The sequence below is a fragment of the Halichoeres trimaculatus genome, unplaced genomic scaffold (genome assembly GCF_033239565.1).
Source record: "Halichoeres trimaculatus isolate MK-OKI-2021-1 unplaced genomic scaffold, fHalTri1.1 fHalTri1_scaffold_2, whole genome shotgun sequence".
Taxonomy (NCBI): Eukaryota; Metazoa; Chordata; class Actinopteri; order Labriformes; family Labridae; genus Halichoeres; species Halichoeres trimaculatus.
The window spans coordinates 18,737,406-18,758,350 of NW_027437180.1; the positions used below are offsets into that span (position 1 = coordinate 18,737,406).

The 20,945-nt window shown below is 39.5% G+C and overlaps 1 protein-coding gene across 1 annotated transcript; it reads left to right on the forward strand.

Annotated features, from left to right (window-relative positions):
- Positions 1 to 2,729: 2,729 nt before the first annotated feature.
- trmt1 (tRNA methyltransferase 1) lies at positions 2,730 to 20,266 on the forward strand. The gene is made up of 16 exons (XM_074688659.1): positions 2,730 to 2,973; positions 4,238 to 4,623; positions 5,191 to 5,383; positions 8,284 to 8,471; positions 8,932 to 9,047; positions 11,544 to 11,656; positions 13,118 to 13,266; positions 13,693 to 13,776; positions 14,130 to 14,199; positions 14,428 to 14,562; positions 14,721 to 14,806; positions 16,576 to 16,684; positions 16,773 to 16,849; positions 17,050 to 17,169; positions 18,794 to 18,908; positions 20,154 to 20,266. The coding sequence occupies exons 2-16, from the start codon at positions 4,280 to 4,282 to the stop codon at positions 20,226 to 20,228; spliced, it is 1,974 nt and encodes a 657-aa protein (XP_074544760.1). The 5' UTR covers positions 2,730 to 2,973; positions 4,238 to 4,279; the 3' UTR covers positions 20,229 to 20,266.
- The last annotated feature ends 679 nt before the right edge of the window (positions 20,267 to 20,945 follow it).

The window sequence follows — 20,945 nt, forward strand, 5'->3', positions numbered from 1 at the left end:
TAACTCTATAATTCTCCTGTGTCAGATGTATAGCGCCACGCTCTCTGGGCATTTATTGTCACAGCGCCCCCATCCAGATGTTCAGGCGTGTGTGCATACAGTAACAGGCTGCAGGCAGAATCCCTTTCCCAGAGTCTCCTTTACAGGGGAACTGGTTCTAAACCTCTGAATAAAACACTGTGACAGTGAAGGGAAAGGCAGCAAGAGTAAAATACTTAAATGTATGTGTTTCAAATAGGTCATGTATTTATGACAGATGTATTATTTGTGAGGCTGTGACAGAGGTAAAATTACACTCCTATAAAGGAGCAATATCAGCTTGTGAAAGTATTCACGAGTCAGACGAAAACCAGAGCTTCAAAACGACAGATCATGATACCCTAACAGCAACCCTCTAAGATTTGTTGACCAAAAAATGTCAGTATTTTTTTATGATTATGAAATGTCACCCGTTTTATCAATTTTATCTAAGAGTTTCAGTTTTTATTTGTTTTATCATCCACACAATCAGGCAGAACATTCTAAACTTAAAGGGACTAAGGACATAAGACGACACAAAAATAACATTAAAGTCTTAAGTTAAAGCCACTGTAAGGAGTTTTTAGCTTGTTATTGAAGAACTGAAATCAAGACTGTTCAACTATTAATGACCTGTAAAAATATAAAACCTGAACATCAGCTTTTAGGCTATTTCTAAACAGTAACTTTATGGCTAGGACACTTCTAGGGTTTTTTTTTTCATTCCAATATGTCACACGATATACTTGCTGTTTGAAATAAAAAGGCAGCTTTTCCAGTCTGTTGTCAGTCGGCTGGTCTGACATCTAACCCCTCAGCAGTTTCAGGCCTGTAGCTTTAATATAAGAAATTATCTGTTATGTTGCTGGTTGTCTCCTTTACTGCTGGAGCCCATAAAAGGCATCAGAATCATTTTTTTATCTGTTTTGCAACCACTTTAATTCCTCATAGGAGCTTTAAATGAAATCCGGGAGATTATTTTGGACACTCAATGAACTGCAGCTTCCAGCTCTTCCACATTGCTTCATTTTGATTTTTTTTTTTAAACAGGGGGTTGCTACTTGCTGCAAGTTCCTTACAGGAGCTTTAAAATATACAATCCAAAAAGAAAACACACAAACACTAAACACTAAATTCAGGCATGTTTAATCTAAGGTGTCTGAAGTTCAGGCAGCTTCCTTTGCATTTTAAAGTGACACATTTTATTGTGTTGTACTTTAAGCTGAAGAAAACCACTCCAACATATTTCTTTTAGTAAGAAAGAGGTAAGATGAAAATAAATTAAGCTGTGACCCAAGCCTGCAGCCTTCAGAGGACCCGGCCTTCATTGCCTGCAGAGACTGCAAAGGCCAAACTAAAGACAGTTTGGTCAATCACAAACTGTAGGCACCCTCTTACACTCTGTCTCACTGTTAGAAATTAATTTAAATATATGTTGCCTCATGGAAACCACTTTACTCAGTAAAGTAGGTAGTAGAACATTTTTTAATCAGGAATCTTAAATCTGTATATGTTTAATTTTTCTGGTTAAGATTAACCACATTTTGGTCTGACAAATGACTGCTTTTTATTTATGCACACACTAGGTGCCCTGGTTGCACCACCCTAGTCTGCAGAATTGGTCACACATATTTGAATCTATTTCAGCGTAGCATGTTTCATCAGAATGGAGAACATCCTTGTGGGATTAATACAGTATATAAAGCAAACAAAAAAAGAAACTTGACAGAGTTAAAAATCAAGTTCTATAAAAGAACTTCTTGCATGTCACATTAATGCTGACAAAATTCATACAAGTTGGTCTGTTGATAATATAAAGATGACAAATAAAATGATGTTGTGAGTTTGAATATAATAATATGTCATAATTTATAGAATCAATTTTCTTCCATCATTATATGTGTTTTTCTATTTTCTTGGTTGGGACTAAACTGCTCATGGGTGAGACCATGGACAGATTCCCTGCCTGGCCTGCATGTACTTAATTCTGTTATACCCTCAAGCCTACTCTAAATATTAGCTGGGGAGCTCTGTTGTGTGTTCAAAATGTATTTTTTTTATATTGTTAATATATCTGTAAAATAAAGTGCACTGTTCAAACCCATAAAGAATTACAACATGTTGGGCCCATGCAGTTTTTGATCCCATGTCTCATGCAACCTGATCCAGGCTTGCTTGCTTCAAGCAATTGTTTCAAAATGCAGCAAATAACACACCAAGTGAGGAAAAATAGAATTACATACAAGAGGAGAAAACAAGAAGTGTTTCAACCTAAATACACTTAGAACTCTTTGAATTAAACTACAAGCAAGACAACAACATTAACAAATCTCTTTACTAGTTGTCCTTTACCAGAGTAAAAGTAAAACACTCTCATAAAATCTAAATTCACTTCATTCTTCCCATAAACTGCTCGGCAGTGACATGTATTGACCCCGTTTTCCCCCAAGGCATTTCTTATCTTCGCACATTATGGTCCTGGATGGTTTGGTTAATCCATAGGCTATGTTTAGCCTTTTCATCAGAACGCATCACAGACTTCAGGCACGGTGAGATTAAATTAGATTATTCATGAAAGCACACTGATGTGTTTTCCAGTCTCCTCACATGTTTGCTGCGGGGAAAAGTAGGCCAGCAGTGTGTGCAGTGGCTGACTGATCGACCCTCTTCCTCTTGTCCTTACATTACACCGTTTCCCTGACAGTGCACAGATCTACCAAAGGGGCAGAGAGGAGCAGACAACGCGTTTCGCGTCTCCAACTTTTGAACTTACAGGCTTCCGTGGAGAAGCCCCAAACATGGCGACTTCCATGTGATAACGTGAGAGTAGAGTGGGAAAAGAGACAGTCCTGCCTGTTCCAGTGAGGAGACTGTTACCATTGGGTCACCAATTTTGCTTTTAAAATAAAGCCCTCAACTTATGAGGAAATCGATGTCCGCCTGCAGGTGTCTCAGGTAAACAAGGTGCAAAGCGTAGCTAGCGAGACTGCTAATAAGTGCAACTGGCTGGTAAATAACATGAGGGTTTTCCTCTTGATTGAACGCCAAATGTGCATTTGGTTTGCTTGTGTAGCTAAAGTGAGCCCAGTTTTCACTCAGTTTAGAAGTTGTTTCAAAAATTAAATCAACCATTGCTAAAAGAGACACAAAGCTAAAGGTACTAAAGAAATACAGAATTTGCTGATTCTTTGAGACATACAATCAACGAAGGATGCTTACTTGGTTGTTGTGCCTTTGCTTTGTCAAATAAGAAACTATGGGACAACGCCTCACGGCGACAAAATATCCTGGTCTTGATTTTAGTTAAATCTTTACTTTTTCAATGTTATTATTAAGATACTGAACAGTGTTGACCAAAATAGCAATAAGACAAAAGTTTGCTACAAAGAACAGAACATACCATGCAAACATTTCTCTGTGTTTTGGTTTGTTGTCAGTGCTTAGTGGCCCCTTCAGCTTGAGCAAAATGCAGCCCATCTACTCTCATCTACTAACTAGGATACACAATTATGACAACGTAACACCAATTTCTTTAGCCACATAAATTTGCCTTTTGCCAGATTTATGATCGATTACAAAAAACTGATTGTTTTAAAGGCTGTACAGGCTGGATTAGCACTTCCTTATTTTTCTGATATCATGCAGTGTCATGCTGCAGTGTGATCACCGAGGTCAACAAGCTAGCCTATTTTAGAAATTGAGATCAAAACTTCAAAACAGAGGGAACCCATACCTTATTGGTGACTACTCCTAAGCTATGGATCTGTCTATAGAAATCAGATCTGCTTGGTCACTTGACATTTTTGAGTCCCTTAAAAAGTTACATCTCTTCTTGATGGCCCTGTCTCTTATCTATTTTATTTTCATGTTCTAAATTGTCCAGATGTATCATTAAAATGTTGCATAAATCTAGGTTCTGTGTTGTTTTATTGTTTTAGAATTTTCTTTCAGTTTATTAGTTAGCCCTAATTAGCTGTAATGCGATATTATCATTATCTAGGGCCATGGATCTTTCTGTATTGCATTCTGAATTATCTTGTGACTCCCACCTCTATCAACACCTGTTAAGGGTGTCTGTTAAAACCACTCTTCTTTTTGATATCAAGTTAAATGGTCAAATATTTAATAAGTATGAATATCAAAAAGTGGATGGTAAGATGTGGGACTCGTTTATGGGTTCTTCAAATAAATTTTGTTCTGTTTTTTTTTTCTTTGACAGCATTTAGACCAAATTCTTTTCCACTCCAGAAGCTAAACCTTTATGCTGGTGCGGACTGCTCGACCGCTCTCCCTGATCATCTCCCATCAGCTTCATCCTTCCTGCACCCATTTAGCCACAAAGAACATTTGTGGCAGCTTAAGCAGAGCTGCTGCTGCAAGAAGGGGACTGAGATCCATGGAGCCCCTGAAAACTGCCCAGGGCCCCGAGATCCAAAGTACCACACCTCCTCCTCAAACAGACACAACAGCTGAGACAGAGAAGACACTATCCAAAGGATTGCTACCTGGGGAAACAGTGGTCAAGGAGGGGAAGGCATCTATCTTGTTTCCCAATGCCAATGAGGTGTTTTACAACCCTGTCCAAGAGTTTAACAGAGATTTGACGTAAGTATTAACTGTGGCTGCTTCTGTTGCCTCATTGCTATTCTCAAATGCCATGAAGTTGGGTTCAAGTATTTCAAATCTGTCAAGTAAAGTCATATGAGACAGAGGATGGTAAAAAATCTTCAACCTGCCTAATATTGGGAATATCCCACTGCCACAGGGTGGCGCCCTTTTGACCACAACCAGTTAGTCTTTCTTGCTCTATTTAACTATTCCTGCAATTTCATGAAAAGTTGTCTTTGGTTTTAGTCAGGATTGGGCACCTCCTGGTGGGGTGACATCTTCTCTTGCATTCAGTGGGAGAAGATGTCACCGTGTCACACACTTTTCCATATTTTTGATCGTGCAGCCATAATCTGTGTTGTTTACCACAATCACTTGAAAACATGTTTGAAGATTAATGCAAAGATCTTGAAATATAGCTGTAAAGTGATATATACAAGTAAGAGAACTTATGCAGTTGTGTTTTGATAGAAGGAAATGTAAAGAAGGCTCTGTCATTTCTCCTGTAAAGATAGATGACACACAGGACCTTTGTATGTAAAAGTAATCATTTTCCCTCTCCAGATGTGCTGTGATCACAGAGTTTTCCAGAGAAGTGCTTGCTCAGCGTGGGGTGAAGGTGGTGGTGCCTGGAGAGAAGGAGAGGGTGGTGGTCTCTCTTTCAGAGGAGACAAATGAGGCTGATGCACAGACAGAGCAAAAAAATGGAGCAGAGAAGGAGCCCACTGTAACTGCAACAGTGGGGGAGAAATGTGAGGTAGGTTTGATTTATCATGGGATTATCAAAAATATACGAGAAGAACAGCAACTTTATAAGAGACTGTGTCTTCATTTTTGTTTTATATCCCATAATTTATAAATTTATTTATCTTGTAGTTCTGATTAAAAAAATAAAGAGCAAAGTAGTGCCTTACTATACAAAGTACAACATGATAGCCTTGTTGTATCTTACTTATGTGTTGTGTCTAAGATTGGAAAACGCTGCTGAGAGACTAAATTGGCTTGGAAAGTTAACAAAGTGATTTTTTTTCCATATAATTTTTTGGAAGGCCTTTTTCATGCCTTTAACTAGATAGGAGGACAATGGCTAGAGTAGGAAAGGGGGTGAGTGTGGGGAGTGATGTACAGGAGACAGGCCACAAGCTGGATTTAAACCTGAACCACCCACAAGTGACCTAGACCCTGGGCCATCTGCACCCCGTGCCATTTTCATTTTAAATGTTTCTCAAACAGAAGACTAGAAATAAAAAAAACATAACTTACAATGAAAAAGAGGCACCATCAGTTGGTTGAACAGCTTGAACTACAGGCAAACCACCCTCATCTGCATATTACCAAAAATAATATCAAAACCATAAAATGCAGAAAACGTAACAGATGAATAAAAAAGGTGTGGTGCACATAATATGTTAAACATAATGTATGCTGCTTTTGAGTGTAGTATGAGGTGAAAGATGTGGTAAGTTGGTGTAACCGTTCCTGTCAACTGGTGAAACCAATGTTTCTCATGAAAATCTGATATTTCGTAGAAAGTACCATGAATATGGTTTTAGCAGCCTAATGCGCTGAAAAAATGCTATTTAAAATGATTTTAAACCAACTGACAAAAATAGAGAGAAAAATTGATGTCTGCAGCATATTGATCTATTGAGTACAACAAAAAACATATTATCAAGTTTTGAAATAAAATTATTATAAATATAATTTGATATTTCACAACAAATAACTTATTTCATCAGTACACTTTCATAACTTCTAGGAAGGTGAATGGTGATGATTTTGTAATTGGTTAAAAATGGCAAAAATGCCATAAAATGCAATGACAACAACAGAAATGCAAACTAAACATTTAGACAAACATCTTGCGTAAAAGCTTATTTTTGAATTAGACATCACACCAAACCTTATTTGTCACTGTCCTATGACTGTTTTGTTATGTAATATGCCTCGGTGGATTTCAGTTTGGAAAGTAGAGGTAAAGATGATGGGAGGGAAAAATGGCTTGTATCTAATGGTGACCAGAGCTGAAAAACATGGATTACAATATTTATTATTTATTGCTTCCTTTTTGGGGAAATATAGATTTTTAACTGTGGCTTTACAAGTCAGTAAAAAGTCTATAGATATAAAACAGAACAAACAAAATTACCCAATAAAAGAAGGAAGGAGGGGCATTGCGAGGCTTTCATAGTTCTGAGGCTTGAAGTGTGATTCTGTGGCCCAAACACTGTCAGTGTTCGTCATTTTGTCCCACTGGGGTTTCCCATTCCAAAAATACACACTGATACCAGCATAAAGCAGTTTGTATAGGCCCTCCATCAAATGACTTATGTTAATGTTGCAGCATTTAATTTCACACTCGGCTGGCCTGAAGTTTCAGAGAGAGAAGGAGATCCGTTATGAAACCCTGGGGGTTTTCATTATGTTAAAACAATCCTATAAAATAACAGTAGAAGAGTTGAGTAGAGTTTTACCCTGGTGTTTACTGACAGGTAAAAAAATAATATTATTGTATTTTATTAATGAAGAGATTTGTTATTTTATACAAATGACAACTGCTGTTAATACATGCTTCAATGGTGAGATCTAAAAATGTATTTCTTAGTGAAATATCTGCAGACTCTGTTGTTAAAGTTAGATCTAAATCCCAAGCAGCATAAATAACAATAGTAACAAAAAAACAATAGTAATAATTTTCCATAAAATTTCTCAAAAAAGGGGACCTCTTTCAAGGAATGCAGCATAATAGAGTTACAAATACAAATTCTGAAGTGACTGAAAACAATGAATTAGCAGTGATCAGCATCAGTAAATACTGTATGTGCCCAGTGTTGACATATTCCTAAATGCTTAATCCTGTTATCATAATCTTACATGGTAGTCAAATATTTTTGTTCGTAACTTATTAGAAAAACACTGGAAAAAGACAAGGTGAATCCAGTCAATGAAAAAAATAGTGTTTCAGGAGTTGGTAGGGATCCTAAATGAAAAGAATAATCATGTATTTCATAGAAAAAATCCCCAGCTCTTCAGTTTTGATGACTTCAGTGGAGCCTTTCTGTTTCTTAGTTCATTGCTTTGGTTCAATGGTGCACAGACTGTTTTGGACTCTCTCTGTCCTGTTTTCAGACAGCATGATGCATCCAGTGAAGGATCCTCAGATGAAAAAAAAACAAAATAACCTTATGGTCTCGTCTACCCTACCAGGGCTGAGTAAATCCTGTGAAAATCTTTCACGCCCAACAAGCTTAGAGTGAGCTTCGAGGCAGGCTTACTTTCTTGGAGCTCCAAACCCTCACTTGACCTGCAAAAAAAAATCTCTAAAATCACTTTTTAAGTGCTCGTCACAAGTTCAAGACTGGGTTTCCTTTTTTAAGACTATTTTATACCCCTGGCTTTACGTCTGCTTTGTGTTAGTTTGCTGATTTTTAGAATTTTTCTCAATGCACGTTCCTGTCTGCATTTTCACATCAAATCATTTTATTTTACATATTTGATTTTCTCCTAAACAGACGTCCTTTGCAGGCCACATGTTGTCACTCAGAGTTTTTTTTATTGTGTAATATGGAAAGATTAGAGTCAAAGTACCCGTTTCTGCAATAACGTGACCAATAACAGTTCATGCTGCTCAAAGCTTGTCCCTCCATTCTGCTCCAGCATGGTCTTCGTGTACTGGAGGGTCTGGCTGCTTCTGGTTTGCGCTCTGTGCGTTTTGCTCTGGAGGTCCCCGGCCTGCAGAGCATCACAGCCAACGATTTCTCTTCCAAAGCCGCGGCGCTGATCGCCAGGAACGCACAGTACAATGGAGTCAACCACCTGCTGCAGGCCAGCTGCAAGGATGCTAGGTAAGATGGCTCAGAAGGTTCAGGGGGAGTTCGCTTGTTTGCTGCCGCTCTGCCACGGCCACTTTCACATTTCTGCCTCACTGATCTGCTGTCTGTCTATTCCTCTTGCTCCTCTTGATTCTCTCATCCTCTTTCCTCTCATGTCTTCACCTTTCACCTTTTGTTCTTTCATCCCTCCGCTCCGGGTCTCTTCTCCTCTCATGCCCCTTTTCTTTTTCTCCTTCCGTGAACTCTTTTGGCCTTTTCACTAATTGTCTTGCCTGTCTTCATGCTTCTTTTGTTCTGCCCTTTTCTACTCTTCTATTTTCCATTTGCCTTGACTTGTCTTGTGTACACTTCTCTCCTCCATTCCTTTTGACTTCATTTTGATGTTTTATCTTTGTTGTTACTGCTGTTGTTTGTTCCAGCCATTGACAGTAATTTGTCCCATACTCCCTCTCTCTTTTATCCTTTTCTGCAGTATGCTGATGTACGAGATGCGAGGGAAGAAAGAGCGTTACGATGTGATCGATCTGGATCCCTATGGTAGCCCCTCTGCATTTTTGGATTCAGCTGTGCAGGCTGTCAGTGAAGGAGGTGGGTAGTTTGGTCTATCAAGCTTTTCATTTTTTATCATTCTGTCTCGGGTTTGCTTTGGGTCTGAGATTGCATTCTTGGTCTGAGAATACAGTGTTTGGCAGTATTTGTTAGAGAGTTTTGTGGTATTTTAATCACATGTAATGATTTTCTCTTAAAAATAAATGGAGTACAGAAGGGAATGGTTTAAATGTACTACTTTTAACACCACACAAAGAGCAATGAAAGCCTATTTTTCTTTTCATTTAGAATACAAGTAACAAGACAGTCTTTTTTTCTAACCCTATCTGTAACGCTAGTTTGGGTTTGCTGATATCTACAGATCCCACAACGTAATAACTTCCCGTCATTAAAGGGATAGTTCATTTTTTTTTTTAAGTGGGGTTGTATGAGCTCTATGTGACCACTAAGGACATTAGATACAGTAGAAAGTTGTCTCCTCTCCCTCAGTAAGACATAAACTGTAATCGATGGTGACGAGGAAATAGACGCTAACAGGGAAATACCGTACCGGATTCAAAGGCTATTTTCTCTGCCTACAAGAACTCAAATCAAAAAGTAATACCACAGTTTAAGAGTACGCTACATGATTTTTTTTTAAGTGCATTAAGTCTTCGGAAATATAAACATTTATGCGGACCTAACTAACTGGTCATGTGTCCTTCCGCACAGCGCTAGTACGCTCCGTCCCCCCTCCTCCTTTCAGCTGTAGGGAATGTAAACAAGCTATGCTTCGGGCACCGGCTGTAGCCTCGTGTGAGTTTGATCAAGTATTGTAATTCTTTTGTTTGTACTCCAAGGATTGTGAGGAAGTGTAAGAAATTCAAAATGAGTGACTATGACAGCGACGATGAAGTTCCATTCACTTTGGAATACCTGTATGAACCGGAGTACACAGAAGAAGAGCTGCAACAGATGGCGACTGAAAGGAATACAGGTCTTTGGCTTTCCTCCCAGCCCACAAAATGTGATATTTGATAACAAAACCTGTACTTAGTACTGCTTGTGAATGTAAAATCCTGACCTAAAACGAGCTGTTTGGATTTGGGGGATTTGCCGACTTCAGTGATTCCCTTTTTTGACTAATCAGGAGCAAGTCTGATTGGTCCACCGGAGCAGACACCCCCAAACCCCCTCCCTACCCTCTTACCAAAGTTGAAGAGCCATCACTGCTCTGTTTTTGGCTGTAAACAGCCACAGAGTTCCATGCACAAGCTGCCCATCTTGGAAGAAGACAAGACTAAGTGGCTCATTTATCAAGGAAATGTGCCAGCTACACTCAGTAAAACTGTGCATGTGTGTGCTAGTCATTTCACGGCCGACTGCTTTTCCAACTGTGGACAGTACAACAGAGGGCTAGCGAATAGGCTGGTCCTGAATCCAGGCACATTACCAACCATCCACCAACAAACCTCTGACCCTGGAAATGTGAGTATTTTAAATGCTGTGTGCTGTGGAGCAGATGCAAGAGCTTTCCTCAGTGCCCCCTCTGTCTCTGTGTTAGCTTCAGGATGCTAACTTTAGCTGTGGTTAGCGTGTTGTTTTAGCCTGTAATGTCACGGTAAACGAGCTTCGCTTTTTTTCAAACATTGTGCACTCAGAGCTTGTGTCACCGCTCTCAGTGACACGGAGGAGCGGGGCGGTATCAGCTGTGGCTCATTTACATATGAAGGCCACGCCCACTAAATCAGACGGTTCTGAACAGAGGGGCTATGAGGGCCTGGAAACAATGCTGCTGTGCTTGATTTATTGGCTTTTTGGACCAAAACATGTCACTACCATTTTATGAAGACATCAGTGATCCATATTAAACTGCAGAAAAGGAGCATAATATGGGACCTTTAAAACTGGTTGAAAACACCCTGTTTTTTCACTGACATCCATAAACCCTGGTGTTGAATGCATTGCACAGAGCTTCAATTCAGTCAGTACCTAAAACCTTTGAAAGCTTTTTTTGTCTTTTGCAAAGAAAGTTTTTGTTGTGCAGAGAAAGTTCCAGCTTCTTTAAGTGAAGGTTAATTGTACTCTCCTTATTATTGTCCAAATAGCACAAGAAATCAAAACAGAACATTCAATAACAAATCGAAATATAAAGTGAATGTGAAAAATAAATTTGAAAGAGGAAAAAAGGACTACTGGACTTGTGTTGTAGTTATGATTTTTTTGGATTCTGTTACATTTCAAAATGTTTGGTATTTTATTCATATCAGAAAAGAAAAGAAAGGTGTCTGAAATCTGGTTTAATTTTCATGGCAATAAAAAAACTCTAAAACCAGCTTTACAATTAGATGAGAGGCAGGTCAATATAATGTTTATGCTCTATTTGAGTTGCACTGGTTTAAAAATCCCAGTGGTCGTGCATCCACAAAATAAAACTGTAAGGGAATTTACATAAAGCATGCTATTTGTTTTTCAACTCTTGTCTTTTGACTCTTTTTGTCTGCCTCTCTCCCTCTGTCTCTCACACACACATGCATACCTCCCCCTTTCTCTCAGGTCTGTTGTGTATAACGTGCACGGACATGGCTGTGATGGCAGGAAACAGTGGAGAGACCTGCTACAGCAAATATGGTTCAGTCTCCATCAAAGCCAAATACTGTCACGAGATGGTGAGAAAACACACGCACACACACACACACACACACACACACACACACACACACGCGCGCGCACACACACACGCACACACACGCGCACACACACGCGCACACACACGCAAATTGTGGTGGAGACACATGCACAGACATGTCACCAGATTGTATTTCTTCAGTCGTGCTTCTTGGTGTATAAATGTGTGTACAAGCTGTTTGTGTGTGGGTGTGACAGAAAAAAAGTAAATGTCACAAGTTGTGGCCTGAGGCTACAGGTTGGTGAATCAGGTTTGTGTGTGTGATTGTGTTTATGCTCATACATTTGTAACTCTTCATAGAGAAGACAGATGGATCTACGATGGTCTCATCAGGGTCTTTTCATTAATGAAAGATCAAGACTGGCTCTGTCTGCAGTGACACATGATCCACAGCTGGACTGCTCAAGTTACTTGTTAATTTCACCAGGTTGTTACTTTTAATGGGAACCAGTGTGAGTAAAATAGGAAATTTCCAATATTGACAAGTCAGTACAATTTGAAAAGATGATTAGATGAAAATAGGGCTAATTTCACTGATATGAACTCAGAGAAAGGTCGTTTAAAGATACATTGATCGAGTAATTAATCCAACTTAAAGTAAACTAAACATAAACTAAAAGACTTCTAAATATTCTTGTGGACTTTTCAGTAATGTTTGTGTCTAGGTGAGTGACCCATGTGCAGAAGCTGTGTTGCTGTTTTTCCCCACTCTCTGCTCCCTTTGACTGTCCTGTATTTGGATGGAGCAGTGCCCTTAAATACTTCACCCTTATTCAAAACCTTGGATTTGTTGTATTTCACAGTGTTATATACTGTGTTTTCATGTTGATGAACTCAATGTCTTTATGAGAATAAAGGTTTAAAATAGAATTCAAAAATGACACAATAAGTAAATGGTAACTAAGACCAAGAAAGGAAGAGAAGGTGAATGAGAGGCCTTAAAAATGTTATGAAACAGAAAAAAACTGAGGTTGAAATTCAGAGAAGATAAAGAGCTGGTAAAACAATCAAAAACACAACTACACATGCAGCTTTTCACCACAGGTGAAATCGGCAAAACTGCAATGGTGGGACTTCCAAGTCTGTTCATTTAAACATAATAATGCATCAGCATTTTACTTCTAAATTCCTCCAAATTTATATCTTCAAATTCACAGCTTCATAGTTATTATGAGATGCCAGTAGGCACTTAAACGCCTGACTTCAGGTGCCAATTAATGATACAGAACTGAGAAACCTACGGAGGTCAGTTTATAGGTAACCAGCATAGCTTTGGTCTGCATGACTTATATTTTTATGTGTGTAAAAATCATCTTTTTGGGCAGAATATCACATTTTTCTTGCATGTGTTAATGTTTTAGTGAATACATAGTTTAGGCCAGCAGTCACTTAATGTAAAGAAAAGAAAGTGTGAATGTACATATCTGTGTTTTCCCTGCAGGCTCTACGTATCATCCTGCACAGTTTGGATCAGAGAGCAGCGGTTTACCAGCGCTACATCCAACCTCTGCTGAGTGTCAGTGTCGACTTCTACATCAGAGTCTTTGTACGAGTCTTCACAGGGCAGGCCAAAGTGAAAAACTCAGCCAGGTACACACACACACACACAAAACACACACACAAAACACACCCTTGTATATATATATATATATACTGTATTGTCTTCTAACAAAGGCTGATGTATGATGAAAGTTGAATGAAGGGAAACTGGGTCACTGCAGCAACAAATGCTAAAAATAATGGCAGCAGCAGACAGTCACGAGATAACGACAGGCAGGAACATATTTAAATATATAAATTTTTGAAAAGTAAAATGATTGCCCAGCTGGACAGTAGACATATAAACTAAACAAAGACACAGGATGCAGCATTGTTAATGTGTCTGTATCCATGTTAGAAGCTCTGCAGTCACATACCTTCATGCCCCCTGGTGAAACACCACAAAACATCGCTGTGTGCGGATCCAGTGCTGTCTTTTAGATTTTTTACTTGTTCATTTTTTGTCTTGTCCTGCAGTAAACAGGCTCTGGTGTACAACTGTGTCGGCTGTGGCTCTTTCCACTTACAGAGAATGGGTCGGAAGACAGCCAACGGGAATCAGTAAGTTGGACTGCTCTTCCTCAGGTCATCATGAGGTTTATGAAATTAGTGAATTTGTCAGGCTTTTGTTCCAGTCTATAAACTCATCCTGCATTAAAGTAGGAGCGTCTCACCACTACTCATTTATGACAGATGACAGTATTTCTTCATATCCTGAAATTTTGGATGAAATCTTTCTCCAGGAAGGCCTTTACATTTCCTCCCTCCTGTTTAATTTGCTAACCCAAGCTGTGCTTCAATGGAAAAATGAACTGTAAACACTGCTCTCAGTGGCTTCTTTCTTTTCTTCCACAACACTTCATTCTTTGCTTGGCAGTGTGTGTTACCTACAAATGAACCCTCTGTGATTTCAGTATGAAGTATTCTCCTGCTGTTGGACCTCCTGTTGGCCCAGAGTGTGAGCACTGTGGACAGAGACATCAGGTGTGACGCATACACATGTAGACTTTGTATTGTCTTGTTTACATTACTTGTTATGGGTTTGGTGGTTAACTTTTGCATCATGCAGCTTCAGTCTTTAAATTTCCAATGAGCTGATATCAACACTTGTTACTTCACAATAGGCACCAAAAGTCATCTGATTATGTAGAGTTATTAATGTGTAAACGCATATAACACTCCTTTTAAAGCCTGCATATGCCCCTCCTTTAGCTCGGTGGTCCCTTGTGGGCGGAGCCAATCCATGACTTGGCTTTTGTCCAGAAGGTCTTGTCTGCAGTGTCGGGAAACCCTTCCAGATTTGCTACATCTAAACGTATTGAGGGCATGCTCAGCATGGTGACTGAGGTATTCCTCCCCCGTCTTTATGTCCTGTCTCAGCACAGAACTTGTTTTCATCTCCTGGTGTTGTCTTGTGGGTGCCGTTAGCTGTGTGAAAAGCACACAGAAGTTTATTTCCTGGTAGACTGACACATTATAATGCTATGATGTGGTGTTTGTTTCAGGAGTTGGAAGATGTACCGCTTTATTACGCTGTGGACAGTTTGAGCAGCACAGTACACTGCAATACTCCACCTCTGCTGCAGTTCAGGTAAACACACACACACACACTCACAGAAGTATACAAGATTTTTAAGACATTGTAGCATTGCTTTGATACTGTTGCTGTATATGAAAAATCTTTTAGTTGGTGACATCTGCCCTTCTTTCTTACTAAAATCTACATATTTAGATTTTGAAGCGATTCTTAAGAAGTTTTCTCATTAAGGACTCTAAGAAAACTAGAGTACTGTTAAACCTGGTTCAAACTACAGGATTTTAAAAATCTTCACAGATGACCTTCTCTTAAATCTTCAACATGCACACTCTAAAAGATTTGAAAATAATGATAAATATTGTACGTCATCTCACAAGGAAGCCAGTGTGAATAGTTGACTTTTGGCGATTTCTCTCTATCTTTTGTTTTTTATTCAGAGAAGGTGTGATAATCTTTTCGTGACATGTATAGACGTTGGTTGTCTTGTTTCCATCTCCACTGTCCAGCGCAGTAGCCCACTCCGCCCCTTCATCGCTGCCATTTTCGTCTCTAATAACTTCCAATCATTCCCCCATGGGTGTGTCTCTCTGATTGGCCGTTGCCATCCTCAGCAAAAATGTGTGGCGTTATCCTTATCAATTTCAAACAATTAAAAAATTATTGGGATGGCTCTGACAACTCTGTTAAATGACTGTGGGGCTTAAGATTGATCCATTACCTGCCCAAGCCAGAATATTATCTGGGGAGAAACATGTAGCCAATCATAGTACCACATCAGTTTTCTCTGTTGATTGTCCGCAGAGCTGAATCAAACTCAAATGGGCCGGAGAATTTTATGGTCTGAGCCAAGCTTTACACAATTCTGATTCAGATTCAGACAACTTTGGGGCAATTTGTGTGGAGCAGCTTTTACTAGACAGACACACACACAAAAAAAAAAAATATTTCCAGTTCTAAAAAAAATAAATAATAATAAATAAAAAATAAAAGCAGCAGTAAAAAAAACTACACAAGGAGTTAAAAGTTAAGAACATGAATGAGACTAAAGGAGTTGACACTGGGCAAATTTGAAAGTCAGTCCAACCAAATAAATACAAAGTTTCAATGGATAAATAAGGTAGAAAGACAGATGAAAGATAAGCAGCGCCAAGATAAAAGATCTTTATGAAGCATTCAGTAATCTGATCGTGGAAGGAATGAACGGTTTGTTTTACAAGCAGATAAAACATAGCGACGCTGTGCAGACATTAAGCAGAATTAATTTAAAAGGACATGAGTTGAAGAGGCTGAAATGTTCTCAGCCTTTCTGAGTGTCTGCCGGTTGCAAAGTGAGTTTAAGTCTCTCTGTTTTACACCGGTTATTTTGGAACAGATTTTAACAATCCTTGTCAGACTCTTTTTGTCTTTGACGGAGAGCTTCCAAAACCAGTGGATAAAAGAAAAACAAAGGAGACTCTCAATAAAGACTGTTAAAAGCGACAAAGTATTCCAGGACTGACTGAAAAAGATCAATTTCCTTAAAAGCTGAATTCTCTGTTGCCCCCTCTTCAAAATCGCCTCAATGTTAACACTATATCTGAGCACTAATATGTCATTGCAGAATGACTGTGTTTTCCTTCACTTAGCACCTTTATATCAATAAGAGACATTTTAAACATCTGGTTCAATCTTCAGCCTTTGTTTTAACCAGTCTATGTTTAGTCTGAATAGAAACTGACAGTCAGAAGCTGACTTTGTAAGACTTTCAGAGCATCTTTATCATGTTTGTGCTTCTCCTGTTGAACCCAGACCTTAAAGCTGTTTCTTTCAAATCCTGTCTCTAGGTCTGCTCTCCTCCATGCTGGTCACAGGGTTTCCCTCTCTCACGCCTGTAAGAGTGCCATCAAGACAGATGCTTCTCCTGCAGTCATCTGGGACATTATGAGATGCTGGGTAAAAATAAAACAAACACAAATAAAGTCAGAAGTTGCTCCAAGCAAACACAAGTATTAAATGTCTGAATGGTGCGAGTCTTCTTTAGGAGAAGGCAAATCCTGTGAAGAGGGAGAAACTGTCAGAGACCAGCCCTGCCTTCAAAATCCTCTCCACTGAGCCCAGGTGAGACAGGCTGAATACCAGAAGTGAGACCAACTACAAGTATCAAAAGGGATGTCACAAGGGAGTCTTATGATGATCTTTACACTTGTGTGTGTGTGTGTGTGTGTGTGTGTGTGTGTGTGTGTGTGTGTGTGTGTGTGTGTGTGTGTGTGTGGTGTGTGTGTGTGTGTGTGTGTGTGTGTGTGTGTGTGTGTGTGTAGATTGGAGGCCTGCTTCACTGTGAGGGAGGATGCAAACCCTCAGTCCCGTAAACGCCACCTGACTCGGTTTCAGGAGAATCCCCAGGCGTACTGGGGACCCAAGGCTCGCGCCAAAGCCGGGTAACACACACCTGTTCTCCCACTCACACGTTGACAGGCTTACACACATTAGGAGGTCATAGTTTTTAGCTCCGCTTATTAAAATACACAAAGTTTTAAAGGTGCCATATTATGCTCCTTTTCTGCAGTTTAACATGGATCACTGGTGTCTTCATGAAATGGTAGTAACATGTTTTGGTCCAAAAAGCCAATAAATCAAGCACAGAAGCATTGTTTGGCTCTCGTAGCCCCTCTGTTCAGAATGCTCTGATTTAGTGGGCGTGACCTTCATATGTAAATGAGCCACCGCCCCGCTCTTCCCCATCACTGAGAGCGGTGCCACATCCATGACTACCGAGCTCCGAGTGCACAATGTTTAAAAAACAGCGAAGATCGCTTACCAGAACGTTACAGGCTAAAACAACAGGCTAACTGCAACTAAAGTTAGCATCCTGAATCGAAGCACAGCACAGAGACAGGAGGGGTACTGAGGAAAAGCTCTTACATCTACTCCACAGCACACAGCATTTAAAATACTCACATTTCCAGGGTCGATGGTTGGTAATGCGCCTGGATTCAGGACCAGCCTATTTGCTAGCCCTCTGTTGTACTGTCCACAGTTGGAAAAGCAGTCGGCCGTGAAGTGACTAGCACACACATGCACAGTTTTACTGAGTGTAGCTGGCACATTTCCTGATGAATGAACTCTAGCCACTTAGTCTTGTCTTCTTCCAAGATGGGAAGCTTGTGCATGGAACTCTGTGGCTGTTTACAGCCAAAAACAAAGCAGTGATGGCTGCTGGAGCAGCAGCGAGGAGGGGGTTTGGGGGTATCTGCTGAGGTGGACCAATTAGGTCAGACTATCTCCTGATTGGTCAAAAAAGGGAATTACTGACGTCTACAAATCCCCCAAACCCAAACAGCTCGTTTTAGGTCAGAATTTTACATTCACAAGCACTACTAAGTACAGGTTTTGTCATTAAATATCACATTTAGTGGGCTGGGAGGAAAGCCAAAGACCCACAAATTTCTCTAAAAGACTTAATAAAGTGATTTTGCATAATATGGGACCTTTAATACACGAGTGAAGGGCTTCAGGTGTCACTCTGAAACTTTATTATGAATACCAGTTATTGACATTTTCAGAGGTAATAAGAAACAAGGAGAGCCCTGATTCATTGACAAACCGAATTTAAGAATAAGTTACAATTTTAGCGTTTGCATTAAAGGGCTGATTTCTTCTAATTGTGTACAAAATATCACAAATTGTATGTTAGATTTAAAAAGGGTGTGAAAATTAGTCTTTGATTTACTCCTGATCTTTTTGCTCTTAAAAGCTATTTATATACTATTAACTCACCTTGTTCATTGTTTTTTCATCAAGGTAAAGATAACTGCTTGTGTATGAAAACCCTGATTCTGATCATTAAACAGCTTTATGACCCTCAGTTGAAACAAAATTTAGATTGTAGATTGAATTTATTTTGAGCCCTTGTTTCCCCTTTTTGATCGTGGAAGTGTTTTTCCTCACATGTATCTGTTTTCTTCTTTCCTCTCATGCAGTATTTGTCCTCCCTGACTTTTCCTCCACTTCCATCCTGTCTTTCTCCCATCCATCTCTAACCTTTCACATCTTCTCCTGTAGCGGCGGCCTCTCTTCTGACCTGCAGGACAAGAGGAAGAAGTGCCAGAACAAGAGAAAGAACCAGATCACGGACTCTTCTCAGCTGAAAGAGTTCCCCTGCAAGAGGTTCAGACAGGTCAGTGCAGGAACACAGCTCTCACATCCAGGCAGGTTGAGTTGAGATGAAGGAGAGATGAAGACGGTACACTCAGACTCTTAAAAAGACACGCCAGACTTATTTTTTAGCACCTTTATATGTTTCTGTCTCTTCCTCAGCCCTTAAACACAGCCTCGATGAGAGTCAACCGGGCAGAATGCTTATGCCTTATTCTTTGGGTTTTCTTTTGATGATGAACCTCTGAGTTTGATAATGAAGACTGCTGTTGATGCATTTAGCCATGTGTTACAAAGACTCTTTTTTTAGGAAATGGCCTACCCTTTCTTTCACTTACACAAAAGACAAACCTGACTCACATCTCTTTCTCAGAACAGCAGCAGAGACTAATGAACATGCTGTCTGTTTCTTTACACCAGCACTAATTTAAATCACTTTAATGAAGATGAAACTGCTCGTCCAAAGGGCATATTAACAAATTTTAATGACAACAATTTTCATTAATTAGTCCTGATTTATTTCTGCTCTGAACACACAAACACGCTGGTTCATACCAGGTAGCAGAGGAAGAGCGAGGTCTATGAGGAGCGCTTTAGAAAGCAGCTGTCTTTGTTGTATAGACACTCATTGTGCTAATTATTTTACCTCTGACTAAAACACTGTAGCAAAAAAGTGAAATAAATTCTTTAATAAATTACAGTAAAAGGAAAAACTCTGTTTAACCCCATGTCACATTTAATTTATGGAGTCCTGCAATAAGTTACAGCCCTGAGATGTTTAAATGATGTGGCCCCTGAGCTTTGCTTTATGTTTTCAAGGAAAAGTTTATAAAAAATACTGCACAGCTCTGTTCCAGAGTTACCTCTGTAACCAGAGGTTTCAAGCATTGATAATCACTGACTAGAGACAGACAGTTTTGATGTTCATAGTCTCATTTGCTTGTTCTGGGCTGCAAGAATTGTCAGCATTTATTCATGGAGTTGTCTTTACAGTGGCTCATGGCTTTATGCCTCACTGCTGTTTGATTGGCTGATTAGATGTTTGTCTTAACAAGCTGTCGAACAGGTATCCCTAATAAAGTGGGTGGTGAGTGCATCATTCATGTTTCTGACACCAAAAACAGACTCACTTTAATACCTGTTCAACCTTAATGTAAATAATTAAGGTCCAGCCACTTTGACTAATGTCTGCTTTAGAGATTTCAGTATAACATCAGTGCTCCTTCAGCCGCCCTCAGTGTACTTTTTTTCTGTTTCCTTTTTTCAGGGTTCTTGCTCCTATGGAGACAAATGTGTCTACTCTCATGACCTGCAGGAGACAGAAGAACAGAAAATGGAATAAATCAAACCTCTCCTATGTTAGTTCTCTCTCTTTTTTTTTTTTAAATAATTTTATTATTGGAGCTGCAAATGGACTGAAGTGAGAGAAACTGAGCATGGTGCAAACTGTATAAAGGACAGAAATCCCAGAGCTCTCAGCACCCTGAAAATTTCTATCATTCTGTTAAAAGCCAAGCCTTTTTTCATTTAAGTTTTTTTAAAGCTCTCTGTGACTGTTGATGTGGTTCAATAAAGTCATTGTGCTGACTTTACATCTTCTCTTTTCCTCTGTTACATTTATTTTTTAACAGGTAGTTTAGGAGAGTCATAACTTCTCTGTAACTGTTCCACATGTCATTCCCCGCTCTCACCCTGGTTCTGACTCTATCCACTGTCCTTTCCTCTTCAATTAAAGGCACGAAAAGCCCCCAAAAATAACTTCAAAAAAATCTCTTTCAAAGTAATCTACAAAAAGGATCTAAACATTTCATTTTTTATGCATGCAACCTTTGTAGTTTTCCCACAAACCTCTGCTGGGATCAAAGATGGAAAAGTATTTAGAAATCTTAACTGTCATTACACTTAAAGGCGGGTACACACTACAGGATAATGGGGCTGATTTTTGTCCCCATCTCCCCCTTACGATCAAAGCCAGCAAAGGCCTGATTGTCTGATGATCGTGTGATTTTCTTGTGGTGTGGGGTGTGTTAAGAGTGATTTCTTCTGGTCACAGCTGCTC